Raw genomic sequence first — 16,210 nt, forward strand, 5'->3', positions numbered from 1 at the left:
TCCTCATAATTTTGTGTTATAAAGTGAAGAGGAAGTGCAATCTTACAGAGTTTCATGCACTTTATCTGATGAGATTCTTGTGCATGACTATCAGTGAGAGGATACAGACAGCTTCTGGTACATTCTGTCCTAATGGGCACCTGTCCATTGAGTATTCTATTTTCTTTCAAATCACACAAAAATAATCGGGATTCTCATGGGAGAATGAATTTAAAAGAAAAACAGTGGAAAAATTGTCATGAAGGTTCATAAAACCAAAATAGTAACAGAAAAACCTAGAAAAAACAAGAGCGACTTGGTCCAGTACTTCTTCAAATAATCTTCCCTGTGTGTCTTAAATGGACTTTCAGATCTTGCTCAGTTGCTAGCAGGTTTGGTCACTCATTTTGTATGCAGACAAGAACTAAATTCAGCACCACGCTGGCCGAAGTACAAGAATTAGACAAAATAAAATCATGACATTAACATGGCCCTGAATCAATCCACAAACAAGCAGGTTTTTCTTGGGGTTCTGGATGTGAAATTAAACAGAGAAAGGATGTGTGGATATTTATTGTAAAATATCCTTGCATTTTTGTCACACTTTCTGATTAGTTACATTGATTTTGTGTCCAAATATTTTGCAATGCAAATCCAAAAATGGACCCATTTGACACACTGTAGCATTTAGTAGTTGACTTGAATAATACTCACTGAAATGTGGCATTTATTTAAAATATCTTATTTTTATAATACCCTGAAAATATTAGAAGATAAATATCTATCACACTACGTTCTACATTATTAGTGCTTTTCATTTACTTCTTCTTGCAGGACATATCTATTGCTTAATTAACAAGACTTTCATTCAATGTTAAATCATTTGTGTCACAGTAATTATTCCAATAATATTCAATCCTGTTCCCAGCCACATATTCATCCAACTCTTTTTAAAGATTTTAATTACTTTCTTTAATGCACATAGCCACTAATATATGGTGGTGGTGCAGGTAGATTTCATCTAATCTTGGATCTTACTTGAGGCCCGCTGATGTTATAATATAAATTTTGGGTAAAAATCCAATTAAGTTATTTTACTTCTGCTCATTCGTCTCAGCATTTAAAACACCTATAAGTCTTTTTTTCACAATATAATAGGTTCATTTTGTGAGCTTATTCCCTTAAGGCTTCAATTCACACAAACCTCCGATCAAACTCTTTTCTATTGTAAATGTTGGATCTCACAAGAACTACTTAGGATGCTACAACTGGACCGATTCATTGCCAGAATTCTCTGCACTGATATCCGTCTACATTACTGATGCCAAATGGAGAAGGGTGCCCATACAACATTGTACGCAGAGGAAGACTGGTTCAGTCATGATAAACAGCTTAGGTTTATTAAATATTCCTTAATAGCTAATTACATTTTCTTGTGTGTCAGATGTAGTCTCTTAGCTCAACTTAAGGGCAAGTACAGATTACTGCTACTGAGACATTCTTACACAAAACTTTTAACACCTCTCCCTAAACTCCTCCAAAACAATCCTTTATATCCTGAATTTAAAAAAAAAGACATGAAAGGCTTTTTCTTCTTACAGGCTGTGCTGTATGAGGCTGGATAAAGTTAAAAATCATACTACACAATGTTATAGTCCAACAGGTTTATTTAGAAGTATTAGTTTCCAGAGCGCTGCTCCTTCAGGTAGCTGTGGAACAGGATCATATTACACAGAACTTATAGCAAAAGATCTGAGTGTCATTCAAATTAAACGATATATTGAATAAACCTAGATTGCTTTTAAGCCTTTCATCTTTTAGAAAGAGTTGCAGGTTTCAGTTCATTAATATATAAACCCCAGAACCTCTTTCCAGTCACATTCTTGAGATAACTTAAGGTTTTATATTAATAAATCTCAGCTCAGACAATTCATTAAAGGTATGAGGTTAGAGTTTGTCTGTATCCCAATCTTGAGCCAGACTAGTTCTATTTCCTAAACAAAATGTTACATGGATTGACTGCTTGCACTGAGTGGCTGCAGATTGTGTGCTTTTTGAACAAAATAGAATGTATCTGCAATTACAATTCTGTAAATGCAAATTCACCCCATAGACTTATGAGTGCGCGCGTGTTTGGGGGGGGGAGATAGGGGGGAGAGAGAGTATGTGCGCGAAACAGTGAGAGTGTGCGCGTGTGAGTGTGAGAGACAGTGTGTGTTTACGTGTGTGCATGCTTGGTGGAGAGTATGCATGAGTGTGACAGAGTATAAACTGATGAGAGGCTGTCTCACACACACACACACACATATAAGTCTATGGGGTGAATTTGCAATTGCAGAATTGTATTTGCAGATACATTCTACTTTGTTCAAAAAGCATATAATCTGCAGACACTCAATGCAAACAGTCAATCCATATAACATTTTATAAATTCCTACTTAGGAAATAGAACCAGTTTGGCTCAAGATTGGGATATAGATAGTCTCTAACCCCAAAGCTTTAATGGATTGTCTGAGCTGAGAAGTCACCTTTTTTATAAAACCTTAAGTTAACTCAAGAATGTGACTGGAAAGAAGTTCTGGGATTTATATTTTAATGAGCTGAAACCTATAATCCCATTCTAAAAGATGACAGACAAATACAGCAATCTAGGTTTAAGACCATAAAACATAGGAGTGGCAGCAAGGCCATTCAGCCCATTGAGTTCACTCGCCAGTTAATCATGATTGATGGGCATTTCAATTCCACTTACCTGCACTCTCCCTGTAGCCCTTAATTCCTTGCAAGATCAAGAATTTATCAATCTCTGTTTTGAAGACACTCAACGTCCTGGCCTCCACTGCACTCCATGGCAATGAATTTCACAGGCCCACCACTCTAGCTGAAGAAATGTCTCCTCATTTTCGTTCTAAATTGACCCCCTCTAATTTTAAGGCTGTGCCCACGGGTCCTAGTCTCCCCGCCTAATGGAAACAGCGTCTACCCTTTCTAAGCCATGCATTATCTTGTAAGTTTCTATTAAACTTCCTCTCAACCTTGTAAAAGATTTATTCAATATATCATTTCAGTTGCATGACATTGAGATCTTTTGCTCTAAATTCTATGTCTTATGATCCTGCTCCACAGCTGGAGCAGCGTTCTGAAAGCTAGTACTTCCAAATAAACCTGTTGGACTATAACATGGTATTGTGTGGTTTTTCACTTTGTCCACCCAGTCCAATCTATGAGAGTGGTTCATGTCTGAAATGAACTTGCAGAAATAGTGGTGGATGCAGATCCAGTTACGACATTTAAAAGACACTTAGATAAGTACATGAATAAGACATATTTGGAAGGATATGGGCCAAACACTGACAGGTGAAAGTTTAGTTTGGGATTATGGTCAGCATGGACTGGTTGGACCGAAGGTCTGTTTCGAACCTATATGACACTAAGCTGAAGCATTGGTTGCTTTTCCTGACTCTCCTGAGCAAATGTGCCAGGTTTGGACAGGCAAGCCCAATTTATTCATGACAACCACATCAGTTTACAAGCACAATCCATCACTATTTAACTCAATGCGCCTGCATATTGTTTTTCTAACTTATTCCAATGATCTGTAATGCCAGACTTTTCATTTCTTCATTTGTCCTTTTTTTCCTTGAGAATTTGTAACTTAATAATCTGTACCTAGATAACTTTGTAGCTAAGATGGTCCCATCAGTGGCGACTTGTAAACTTTTTACTGCACTCATTCAAGTAAATGTGACAATAAAGCCAATTCTAATTTTGTCCATCTCTTTGCAACTGTAGTTACACTTTGTCACACATTCTTGCAAGTGCCTCATCAACATTTATACATCCAAATGCCTTTTAAAGTTATCTTTGGAATTTGCACCATCACCTTTCCACTTAGAGTATTCCAAATTCTGACAAGTCTCTGAAAAGAAATTCGCCCCGTCTCTCCTCCAGATCTTTTTCTACCCGACCCTCTCACCATAGAGACTTTTTTTCCCTCCTCCCTTCAAGAAAACTTCCCATCATCTTTATTCACTTTTAATACACCTCTTAACCTTCATCATTGCAAGGAAAACAGACCCAATGCAACCTCATGAATGAACCAAGTGACCTTCTTATATAACAATCTACGTTTTTCTCTGGTGATGACCAACCAAATAACTCTATAGGCTTACTGAACATGACATTACAATTTTGGCAAAGGCAGGATAATAAATTCAACACTTCTAAATATGAATGTACTATCATTATATAAAATAGAAATGCAATGAAATTCACTTTGTTTCGCACTTTTTGTTACATTTTCGGCTTAATGAAAGTTGTTTTTTTTTGGAAAAGGAAAACGTGCATGTAAATAGCTCACACACTTAAAGAGGATGGTATTGCTCCTTACCCCCGAGTAAGCAAATCATCAGTTTTAAAACAAGAAAAAAACGCCGTTATTAGGGTGGTCAAGCCTTCAGACGTTTTGGAGGAGTTGGAGAAATATTCCTACAATACCTTTTTCCACCTTCCATCTCGCCTTGTCAGGAGAGGGAACAACATGGCTTCCGGCGCGTGGGGTGGCCGTTGGGCCTCGAGCTCTCAATTCAAACAGGCTCCGGGTTCGGTTCCAGTAACGTCAACCCCCCTCAAGCAACAAGCTCAACCTTGTAAGTCTTTCCAACTCAGTCAGAAAGAAAAGACCAATTCTACTCGATTTTGATTAAGTTGAGAGTGGGGTTAACCCGTTATTTTTCCACTGTCCAGTGCACATATCATCATCTTCAATATTTGTCCTGGAGTCTCTTGTTTCCTGACGACTCTCTTCTTTTAACCCCAACAACGTTTCGCTGAAAGATAAGGTAATATTGAAAGTGGAGTTGATTATATCTGATTGTATCAGCTTCAAATTGGTGTGCATCACCTTTCTTTTCATTGTAAAGAACTGATTGTACAATATTTTTGCATGTTACCACAACACAATTTACTAAATACAGCACAAAAGATCAGAAAAACACTACACAACAAAAATATAGTAAAAAGCAGAACAAATGTCCTCAAGGAAACATTTAATGATTGGGGTGATGCTTTTTTTTTGTTCAAAGTACTTCATAGTTGAGGAAAAATAGATTTTGTTACAGGTGAAATCTTGTTTATTGATCTAATCTAATGTGAATCCCACCACTCTTGACTGTCCAGTTACTGATGTTAATAATATTCAGTAAGGGCTCCAGTGATATTAAACTACTTTGGGAACTGACCCATAGGTATCTGTGTACAGCAGGAAACATGTTGAGCTGTCATGTGCCCTAGCATAGCATCTAATGACAACAGGAGTTTAGCAAGACTTGCACTTGTGCCAATAAGTTTTTACTTTTTTTTGTGTGCGTGATAAGTTCTTTTAAATTCCCAACTGATAACATAGCAGCAAGAAAAACAAGTCACTTGGGACCTGATTGAGCAGAGTGCCCAACAGGGCATCACCTTAACCAAAACAATTGAATTTTTGTTGAAATAACAATACAAGGACTTGAAAGGGAAATGTAAATTAGTATGTGAATGCAATGCAGAATCAAAGGTAAATAAAGAAAAAAGGAAGAGTTAAGAAAAGTTTAGTTTTGACATTCTTCAGCAAAGGAGAATCCACATTTGTAACAACTGATTTTCAGTGCCACAGATGTTGACAAGCAATAATTAACACTTAGTTAAAATGGTACTTTGATTGGTTGAACTGACTTTGTTTTCTGCCGTGAATTAGTTCGTGTCTGCTTTGAGTACAGTAACAGCACCATTCAATGCATTCATAACTCTGGCATCAACTTTTGGATAAGCCTTATTTAAACATCAAAATGAACAGAAATGTCAATGCACAGAAAAAGGAAGCTCCTATTCAATGATGATAGTTTGAATCTAAAGGGAGCTCGCACCCTGTGACTTGCATTGGGCTTGACCACAAATTGGCTTAATTTCTTTGAGAAATTACAGTCCAATGCACTTATAGCTCTAGCATGCTTCAGGAATTTTGGATCACTGACAAGGCTCTCAGCCAATACGTTTAAGCGATTCAAAAACAGAAATTGCTGTAAAAGCTCAGCAAACCTGGCAGCATCTGTGGAGAGAAATCAGAGTTAAGGTTTCCGGTTGAGTGATCCTTCCTCAGAACTGATGGTAGATAGAACCATCGTTTAGAGGAAGGGTCTTTCAACCCAAAACATTAACTCTGATTTCTCTCCACAGGTGGCTGCCAGATATGCTGAGCTTTTACAGCAATTTCTGTTTTGATTCTGATTTACAGCATCCACATTTCTTTTGGTTTTATTTACCTTTTTAAAAGAATCTTAATTTGATCTTCTTGCAGGTGATTGGTAGTAGATATACTGTAATAGCATCAAGATGTTCCAGTCCTTGTCAAAAATATCTATGTGAAAGTTAGACTTCAATAGTCCTTACTGCGCAGGGAAAGTTCACTATTTATAATATTACATAAAGTGTAGCTTCAAAAATCAGATTACCCACACAAAAACAGCCAGCTAAAAATGTATCTAAAGTTAACTCAGTCATGAAATCTTCATAGAAAACTTTGAAGTAAAAAAGGGGATACATATTTGTTATTTATGTAGAAACCTGAATCTAAAGCAGAAGAAACAAAACTGTTTATTATCCACAAGATGCATGTTAGATCAGAAATGGCAGTAGTATAGTGAAGGTGAATTAGCAGAATGATACCCAATAAGAAATTAGGTAGACCGACACCATGATAACATTTGTAAACAGAATATCAATTACGACATCACCTTATAGTTATGATTGGGGACTAAACCAACTCTATTGCAATTCACTGCAAGGCTGCAGTTCAGTACACCAATGATGTGTGTTGTAAACAATTGGGAACATCTGCTCAGCACATCAGGGTGCTGAAATCTCTTAGGTTAATAAGCATCCATCACTTCCATTAGATCATGACAAATACTGATTAGTAAACCTTCCAAGCTTTGGGAGTATTTGTTGTAAGCAATGCTATGAATGCAATGGGAGAATTCGATCTGGGCAAGGTAGTCTTGGTGAGGTATCAATCTACACAACACCAGGCCTTCCAATAGAAAAGGTTGAAAATTGGACAGAACCATTTCATCTCCAAGAAGCTTAAATGAGAAGTGAGGAGATTGACACAGTAGGCAATGTTTTGTAACAGTATAGTCAGCATTAATCACAATGTTATCCCTTGAAATAAAAGCAGAACTTTCTTATAAATACAGTAACTACATTATCGCTGACAACATAGTTGTGAAAAGAGTAACTGTTATTAATCCATTATCAAACATGCTCCATCTGTTACTATTTTTACACTAATCATGTGTCCTGTGTTTTTTAAAAAAGATACTTTCTTTTTAGATGGTGTAACTCAAATAATAAAAAGCTGAATATGGAGTCACATGTCCAAAGTATTTTTTTCTGTATAAAATTCTTAATGATTGGGATCAATGCTGTCATAACTGTAAGTACTATCAATTATCTGTACTAATATATTGTAAATTATCTTTACGTTAAAGTGCCTTCCTGCTGTGAGTTAAGAAGCTGTCATTTCATTTTGGCCCCTCGATCAGCTCATGTTAGGATATTGAAGTTCCTCTATCAATTGCATTCATTCCTGCCCAGAATGTACTACATTTTATGGCAGAGGATCACAGTCTTTATGTTTATGTGACTTAGGACCTATCTGATTGCTTTTCTCTGTTGTTCTTTCACCTGTGAGTGAGGTACCAGCCAAATGGAGGATGTTACAGATATTGTATATGTAGAAGACTCTGTTAGTTATAGGATTTTACTTCAATAAATTCCCCACAATATCTGTGTTGTGTTGAAGGGAAATTATGTGTGATGGTTTGAAAAGGGAGACCTTTATTTAATGCTTGTATTCCCAACCGGTATTCACACTCCCAACTTCGAGGCCACTCTCCAACTCCAGCTTCAGTGTTAACTCATGGGATTCCACCTGAAGTTTTCCCAATATCATCCATGCTCTCATTGAATGGCAGAGCAGATTAAATGGGCTCCATGACCTACTTCTGTTCTTAGATCTAATAGTCTTATATTTGACATTTGTTGATTTCTGATTTGAAGGAAGGCTAGATGTAGAAAATGTTTATGCAACATTTTATGCATTATTTGGTTGAGGGAATAAGAACTTAATTTCAAATGATAAGCGATTAATGATTATTAAAACGTTACTGACAATATTACTATCTGCATGTTATTGAGATTTATGCAGAAATATTTCAAATTTTAACATGATTAATGATCAAATCTTTCAACTTGAAATCTTTGTAATTTCAAGAACTTATCTTGAACAATTCCACATGGCTTATTAAATATATAATATAATTTTAACTTAAAAAGGCATTGTGGTTGTACCTTTTTAAATGAAACAAATGAGATTTGAAGTGAAATTTAAATCTATTGCCCTCAACTAGTAAGAAAGGGTGTGAAAAGTCTGGCTAATCATAACTCTGAAGCAAGTCAGACTCTTTTGATGGACTGGGATGAACATGTCCTTTCGTCAGTGGCTTGGAAGATGGACACTTTTAGCCCAGTTTTTTGTGGTTATTGATCTGCAGTGTATACCTCTATCTTTAATCTGGCACAGAACTAGCAGACTGACTCAGAAACACCACAGGAAAGCTGGTATAAGAAGCACAACATCACATTGGTATAGCTCGCCTAGCTGCTTTGAGGTTTGGGCTTTCGGCCACTGTTTGGTTTGATTATGAGAGCTTCACACTTCCTTAGTTTCCACTATGCAGAACACAGAGGCACTCAATGTCAGTGCTGAGTCTGTGAAAGAAATCAATCTTCCATTCTCCAGAAGCTTAACAAACACCAAAAACTGTCTTCTCAGTGAAGATTGTTACCAAGAAGACATTACTTCACTAGACTGTGATGTACTATACTGCAATATTGAAATATTCTTTTCTAGGTTGCTGGTTTTGTGCTTCTTGGATTCGGTGTGTGGCTAAAGGTTCATGGCGATTCCATCCTGCAAATCCTGGGATCACGTGCAGGACATTTTCTGAACGTCGGCTATTTTTGTATTGCTGCAGGGTGCTGCCTTGCATTGCTAGGGTTGGTTGGCTGTTATGGTGTTATCAAAGAGAACAAGTTACTTTTGATGCTGGTAGGTTTATGAAATTGCTCTGAGCATAGATGGCTAAAGAATATTTGAAACTGTTTTACGGGATGATATTTAATGCCAGTTAATGACATGAGTGTCCCCTGTTAGCTGAAGAGCCAGTCAGCAGCCTCATGTAACCTCCTTTTAGAAAGGCTGAGAAAATTAATTGTTTCTCATGCAATTAGTGTTGAACCTATGGCACGCGCACACACACACATGGGCCATGGTTGAGTGAGGGCAGGATAGCAGTTATGGCTTGGGATACACCAACGTGATGGCAAGGGAGATCACCTCAAAGGAGAGAGGCTGACTTCCAGCCAAGGCCCCTTGCTTTTCCCAATGTGAGTCCCTTGATCAGTCATAGAGTTCCTCCCTCCTCCCCATCCAAGGCCTAGATACACCTTCCAGGTGAAGCAGCAATATACCTGTACTTCACTCAATTGAATCTACTGTATTCACTGCTCACAATGTTGTCTCCTCTGCACTTGTGAGATGAAATGCAGAGTGAGTGACCACTTTACAGAACACCAATGTTCTGTCCACAAAAATGACCATGAGCTTTCTGTGTCCTGTCACTTCAACACACCACTGTGTTCTCTGACCAACATCTCTGTCTGAAGTTTGCTGGAGTTCTCCAGCAAAGCTCAGCACAAGTTGGAAGAACATAATTTCATTTTCTGCTCAAGGACTCTGCAGCCTTTGGGACTCAATATTGATTTCAGTAACTTTAGGGCCTGAACACCTTCTCCCATGTTGTTTCCCAACTGCATCCTTATACAGTTCACCAGACCTTGGTCATCACATGGGCTGCTTCCACAAACAGCCCGTTGTCAACCATGAATGGTTCCTGATAGCAGCTATTGATTCTCCCGTCACCCGTTCCTTTGTCTGCCCAACTGTTGTTCTCTGTCTCTCTGAGCTCCATCTCCACCTATTGGTTACACCTTCCCTTCCCTGCCTACACCCCAGTTTCAGCACATATACCAACCTTTTCCTTGCTACCATCAGTTCTGAAGAAGGATCACCGTAACCAAAACGGTAACTCTGCATTCCTCCACAGATGCTGCCAGACCTCTGAATTTTTCGGCAATTTTTGTTTTTGTTTCTGATTTCCAACTTCCACAGTATTTTGAGTTTTTTTTTAAAATCTATCCTGACAGAGTTTGCTTTTCAGGTTTCCTGCCTGCAACTTACCAGTTTACAGCTGGTTGAATATCAGCAGCAATGGGATGAGGCTCTTAATTGAGCATTAAGTGCCTCAATGGTCTTCAGGGCAGGAAGGCCTTCTCTGAGTCATCCAGCCCCAGACTTAATTGGGACAGAGTCAGGAAGGCAGCTGGATCCCCTCCTCACACTCTCCACCCAAAAAAGTGCCCACTTCCCCTCAAAATACACCTTGGGGAAGGGCAATAAATTTTGGCCTTTTCCGTGCCATTTTAAAGGCATGTGATCTGATACAATATAGTCGTCCGGAGACCAAGTTATATTATAAGCTCTTTAAGCATTGTATGACACATCTGTACACCTCTGAGATGTGGGTGTATGTCTCTTAAAAAAACACCTTGCAAAACTAAGTTTGGTGTAAACAATTAAACCTAACTGTGAACTGATGATTATTTCAATTTTTTACGTCAAAATCATCCCCTTTGTATTTAATGCAGCAATAAGCTGCAAAGTATCAACACCATACTCCAGAATTCCTCACCGATTGCTTGAAGTTAGAAAGCATCCTTAATTTAAAACAAATTCTTAGAATATTGTACCCGCTGTCCTCTTCAACCGACTTAGGAGACTTGTCTTGCCTTCTGCCATGGAGCTATTTTCTGAGGTGGCCTTTCCACCTCAGTTTTGCAGATTTTACAGGGAACATGCGGAGAAAAAGGGAAACTCTCACTCCACTGAGGTTGAGATGCTTTGGATGACACCATGCTGCCCTAGTGATGTGCTCTCTGTTGACTGTCTATGAATAATTAACTGGCAGTGGCAATAGACCCACCATACTTTCTATCCTCCTACTCTCAATTAAAATACTGTGGATGCGTTTGATTAAAAAAAAGTCAGACTTTCTAGATGTAGAAAGTGGATTCTATATGCATCAATGGTGATGCAATGTGTTTTGGTCTCCTTGCTCCATGCAACTCCTGTGACTTCCTGCTGAGGAGGAGTTATTTGTGTCACAGGACAATTTTGGTCATTACAGTAGGAGACTGTGAAATTTAAACCTTGTGGGAATTTATCTATAACCTTATGAACCTGGAAAAACATGCTGTGCATGCTGCTTCTTCCCCTGAGACTACCATTCCCCTATAACAATTAACAGCATTTCAGCTGTGTTTTAGTGGATACCAATTTGAATATCTTATGATTACTAAGTGTTTATTATTGCCGATTATCTCACCCAGGTTGAAAAAAAGTCCACAACGTTATCTCTGCCTTGGTATTGTTGAATGAAGTAATGACATTTTCCTCTTTCCCATTGCATGTTTAACAGTATAAAATTACACAATTAAATCTGCATTTGTTGTATAATTTGTGAAAAACATTTAAATTGTTTAATGCTTAAGTGTGGTGAAATTGCATTTCAAAATTAATATTTTTCTTTTTAACTTGCAGTTCTTCTTAATCATGGCAACGATTTTTATTGGAGAAATATCTTGTGCAATTGTCATTTTGGTCTTTCAAAAAATTGTAAATATCACTCCTTTAGTCTTAGTCCTAGTAATGCGGATCCTGTCTGTATTAAACACTTGATAGTTCTATGTCCTAAAAATGGCTACTAAGGCACTTCTTTCCAGCTCTTTGAGCTTTGCTACTCCATTTCAAACCCTAAGTACCATCAGAATGTCCTCACTAAGATATCATCACTGACCATTTCCTTTATTCTCTGCATTGAATTGCACCTCAGTGATCACTTTGCCTCAGTGATTTCAAACTTCAATTTCAATTCGTCACCATGCTTTTTCTCCTGAGCTCACCCCATCCTATCTGGCCTAATTCCCCCTCTGTATAATCTCTACCTCAAGTTTGTAGCTATCCCTTTGACCTTGACATCTCAAGCACACCAAACACTGGAGGTATAAATGTTTTCATCGGTGTACTGATCTGATAGTCCAGAGCAACATGCAAGTGTACTGCTCACAATGATGCATGCATTTTCATTTAGCACTGTTCACTCTCCACAGGTTATCCCCAGCTTTCATTTCTCTTCAAAACCCTGAAATGTTTCTGCATTGCATGTATGCTTTAAGAAAGATTATTCCAGACTCTTCAACCAGGGTTTTCACCTTGACCCCAAGCTGTAACAATAGCTAAAGTCTAACTGTCCCGGTCTCAGCACCATTAACTATTGTTTCCTCTACCAAGATTCTTCCTGTGCAGTCAACTTCAAAGCAATTCTTTTGCCTCATTCTGCAAAACATGGCTGTTGCATTATCTTCAATGTTTACTTTCCTTGTTTTCTCACATGTAACTTCTGCTGCAACTCATGGATCAATTCCTGACTATCTCTACATTTCCCCCATACCCTTGCCAATATATTCAGGAGCTTGGGTCAATTTCCATGTGTGTGCTGCTATCACACAGTTCTCCCTGCTTGCCAACTCCAATCATTTAAAAACTGTCGGTATGCTTTCAAACCTCCTCCTATCATCAACACTTGGAGCAGCTAATATTTCTTCTCGCTTAACTTTGGTCAAACCAAAACCATCATTTTGGCCTGGGAGCAATACCTCAGTTTCCCCACCTGCTATCTCAGCCTCAATAAACTGTCCAAACCCCAAACCCTGTCTGGTTGCACTTTCATGTATACATGATGTTAGCTGCCTACGTCCCTCTCTTACATATTCCTTTCTGAAACCTTAATCCATGGCTCCATCATTTAAAGATTCAACTCTGCTATCCTATTTTGCCAGTTTCAGTTGTTCACAAGTTATGCTTATTCTATCCCTCTGTCTTTCCTTTTTACTCCATGTATTCAATATCTGTTATTTTGTTCTGCTGATGGGGTGTCTTCCTGCAAGTGGAAGGGCTATGGAAATGTAAGTCACTGTTCACAACAAGTTTGTGCATTTTTAAAACCTAAATTATTATTGTTATTTTTATTTCTGCTTTTCTCACGCTGTACCCAGAATATTGGAACATTTGGACTGTATTAGTCCAACTGCCTGGAATATATTTCTGTGGAGATGATAACCATTTGCACAAGGAATTTGTTCAGATGTATGTTATGGGCTATTAAAGAGTGGCTGTTTCACCAGACCAGTAATCTAGAGGGCCTACATTCATCGTTAAGTTCAAATGCCATCATCACAATTTAACAATTTTAACTTAGTTTTTAAAACATAGAACATAGAAGAATACAGCGCAGTACAGGCCGTTTGGCCCTGGATTTTGCACCGATCCAAGCCCACCTAACCTACACTAGCCCACTATCCTCCATATGCCTATCCAATGTCCGCTTAAATGCCCATAAAGAGGGAGAGTCCACCACTGCTACTGGCAGGGCATTCCATGAACTCACGACTCGCTGAGTAAAGAACCTACCCCTAACATCTGTCCTATACCTACCACCCCTTAATTTAAAGCTATGCCCCCTTGTAATAGCTGACTCCATACGTGGGAAAAGATTCTCACTGTGGTCCCTATCTAAACCCCTAATCATCTTATACACCTCTATCAAGTCGCCCCTAAACCTTCTTTTCTCCAATGAGAACAGCCCCAAGTGCCTCAGCCTTTCCTCATGCGATCTTCCTACCATACCAGGCAACATCCTGGTAAACCTCCTCTGCACCCGTTCCAGTGCCTCCACATCCTTCCTATAGTATGGCGACTAAAACTGCACACAATACTCCAGATGCGGCCGCATCAGAGTCTTATACAACTGCAACATGACCTCAGGGCTCCGGAACTCAATTCCTCTACCAATAAAAGCCAGTATGCCATATGCCTTCTTCACCGCACTATTTACCTGGGTGGCAACTTTCAAAGATCTGTGTACATGGACACCAAGATCCCTCTGCTCATCCACACTACCATGTATCCGACCATTAGCCCAGTACCCCATCTTTTTGTTACTCTTAAACCTGGAAATACAAAACAAAATGATAATATCAACAACATAAAAACCCAACTGGTTTACTCATGTCCCTTTTGACTTGGAAATCTGTCATTCTTAACTTGTCTGGCCTTTATCCAGTCACCCATCAGTCCAGTTGGCCCTTACCTGCCCTCTGAAGTGATCTAGCATCCACTCAGTTTTGTTGGGCCAACTGAGGATGGGCATTAAATGTTGATTTTGCCAGCAATACCAATGATTTAAAAGTGGCTCATGAAAAGGAGGAATGAGTGGATAAACAGAAAGGTGCAGTTACTGAAAGTTAATATTGATATTCTTTATAGGTTGCAACTGTATTTGAAGAAGAAGCACTTTACTTATTAAAAAACAACTACACTGGATATGGTGACAAAAATTTTGCAAGTTATGGATGGGATTCTGTTATGGCAGCTGTAAGTTAAATACGTTTGCAATGTGCATTACTGATGTTTCTGTAAAACTCCATTGGCATGTTGACTCCGAGGCAGGGGGTTCACTAAACAACAGCAAGAGGAAAAGCTAGTTTAAAAAAAAGAAGGTGGCTGAGGGAGCTGCCAAATGGCTGAGCAGTTTTATCCCAGGAGCTGCTAAGCTATGTGGACCATGAAGACTTCAAATCGATCTCTAGTTTGTTTTGTTAGCTTTTCTTAATCAACCTTTCTGCATTCATAGAATTTGAATGACCAGAAAGTTTCTAATGTATTTGACATCCTGTGTACTTTTTTTTAATACAGTAGGTTTGATTGGTGGCTGGTGCTGCCTAAGGATCTTTGGTGAATTTCTGCAATACATCCCGTACATAGTACACACTGCTGTTCGTGAGCACCGGTGATGGAGGGATTGAATGTTTGTAGATGTGGTGCCAATTAAGCGGGTTGCTTTGTCCTGGATAGTGTCAAGCTTCTTGAGTGTTGTTGGAGCTGTACCCACCCAAGCAAGTGGGGAGTATTCCATCACATTCCTGACTTGTGTCTTGTAGAAGATGGATAGATATTGAGGTGTCAGGAGGCGAGTTACTCGCCGCAGTATCCCTCATCTCTGGCCTGCTCTTGTAGCCACTGTGTTTATGTGGTCAGTCCAGTTGAGGTTTTGATCAATGGTAACCCCAAGGATGTTAACAGTGAGGGATTCAGTGATGGTAATACCCTGATTGTCAAGAGACAGTGATTAGATTGTCTCTTATTGGTGATGGTCATTATCTGGCATTTGTGTGGCACGAATGTTAATCGTCGCTTGTCGGCCCAAGCCTGCTTATTGCCCAGATTTTTTTGCATTTGAATATGGACAGCTTCAGTACCTGAGGAATCGTGAATGGTGCTGAACACTGTGTAATCATCGGCGAACATCCCCACTTCTGACCTTATGATAAAGGGAATGTCTATATTCTTCTGTTTTCTAGAGTCTACAAGATCATATGGTGGTACATAGTGTATAAGTAAGTCAGAGTTTTGGGAGAAGAGTTTCCTGACTGTTAAGATTCAATACATTCAGTGCAGAATTTGGGTAGACAAAAAAATCATTTTGATGCATAGGAAATATGAGGCCCAACTAGATGAGTGACATTTTACACAAGATATAAATGAACCTTTAAAAAGATGAAAAGTGTGCAATATTTCAGAATTAGGGCTTACTGAGGAAATTAGAATATTCATTCTAAAACTACTTTAAGTAACTTAACTCAATAGAATTGGAATGATTTTCCAGGCACAAGGTAATTTGTTGGAAATGTGTTGCTGGAAAAGCGCAGCAGGTCGGGCAGCATCTAGGGAACAGGAGAATCGACGTTTCGGGCATAAGCCCTTCTTCAGGAATGAGGAAAGTTTGTCCAGCAGGCTAAGATAAAAGGTAGGGAGGAGGGACTTGGGGGCGGGGCGTCGGAAATGTGGTAGGTGGAAAGAGGTCAAGGTGAGGGTGATAGGTCAGACTGGGGTGGGGGCGGAGAGGTCGGGAAGAAGATTGCAGGTTAGGAAGGCGGTGCTGAATTTGATGGA

The 16,210-nt window shown here is 39.0% G+C and overlaps 1 protein-coding gene and 1 long non-coding RNA gene across 3 annotated transcripts in view; one reads left to right on the top strand and one right to left on the bottom strand.

Annotated features, from left to right (window-relative positions):
• Positions 1-4,540, bottom strand: part of LOC122552453 — a 32,991-nt gene extending 28,451 nt beyond the window's left edge. The window contains exon 1 of one of the 2 annotated variants that reach the window (XR_006312405.1): positions 4,477-4,540. This is a non-coding gene — a long non-coding RNA (uncharacterized LOC122552453). The other variant, XR_006312406.1, reaches the window with a different exon arrangement.
• A 2,854-nt stretch (positions 4,541-7,394) lies between these two features.
• Positions 7,395-16,210, top strand: part of LOC122552372 (tetraspanin-16-like) — a 16,580-nt gene continuing 7,764 nt past the window's right edge. Inside the window, exons 1-4 of the mRNA XM_043695122.1 lie at positions 7,395-7,453; positions 8,933-9,130; positions 11,741-11,815; positions 14,525-14,632. Of these exons, the coding sequence (XP_043551057.1) occupies positions 7,427-7,453; positions 8,933-9,130; positions 11,741-11,815; positions 14,525-14,632 (408 nt within the window). The 5' untranslated portion in view covers positions 7,395-7,426. The remainder of the gene's footprint in view (positions 7,454-8,932; positions 9,131-11,740; positions 11,816-14,524; positions 14,633-16,210) is intronic.

Source organism: Chiloscyllium plagiosum, chromosome 8, assembly GCF_004010195.1.
Source record: "Chiloscyllium plagiosum isolate BGI_BamShark_2017 chromosome 8, ASM401019v2, whole genome shotgun sequence".
NCBI lineage: Eukaryota > Metazoa > Chordata > Chondrichthyes > Orectolobiformes > Hemiscylliidae > Chiloscyllium > Chiloscyllium plagiosum.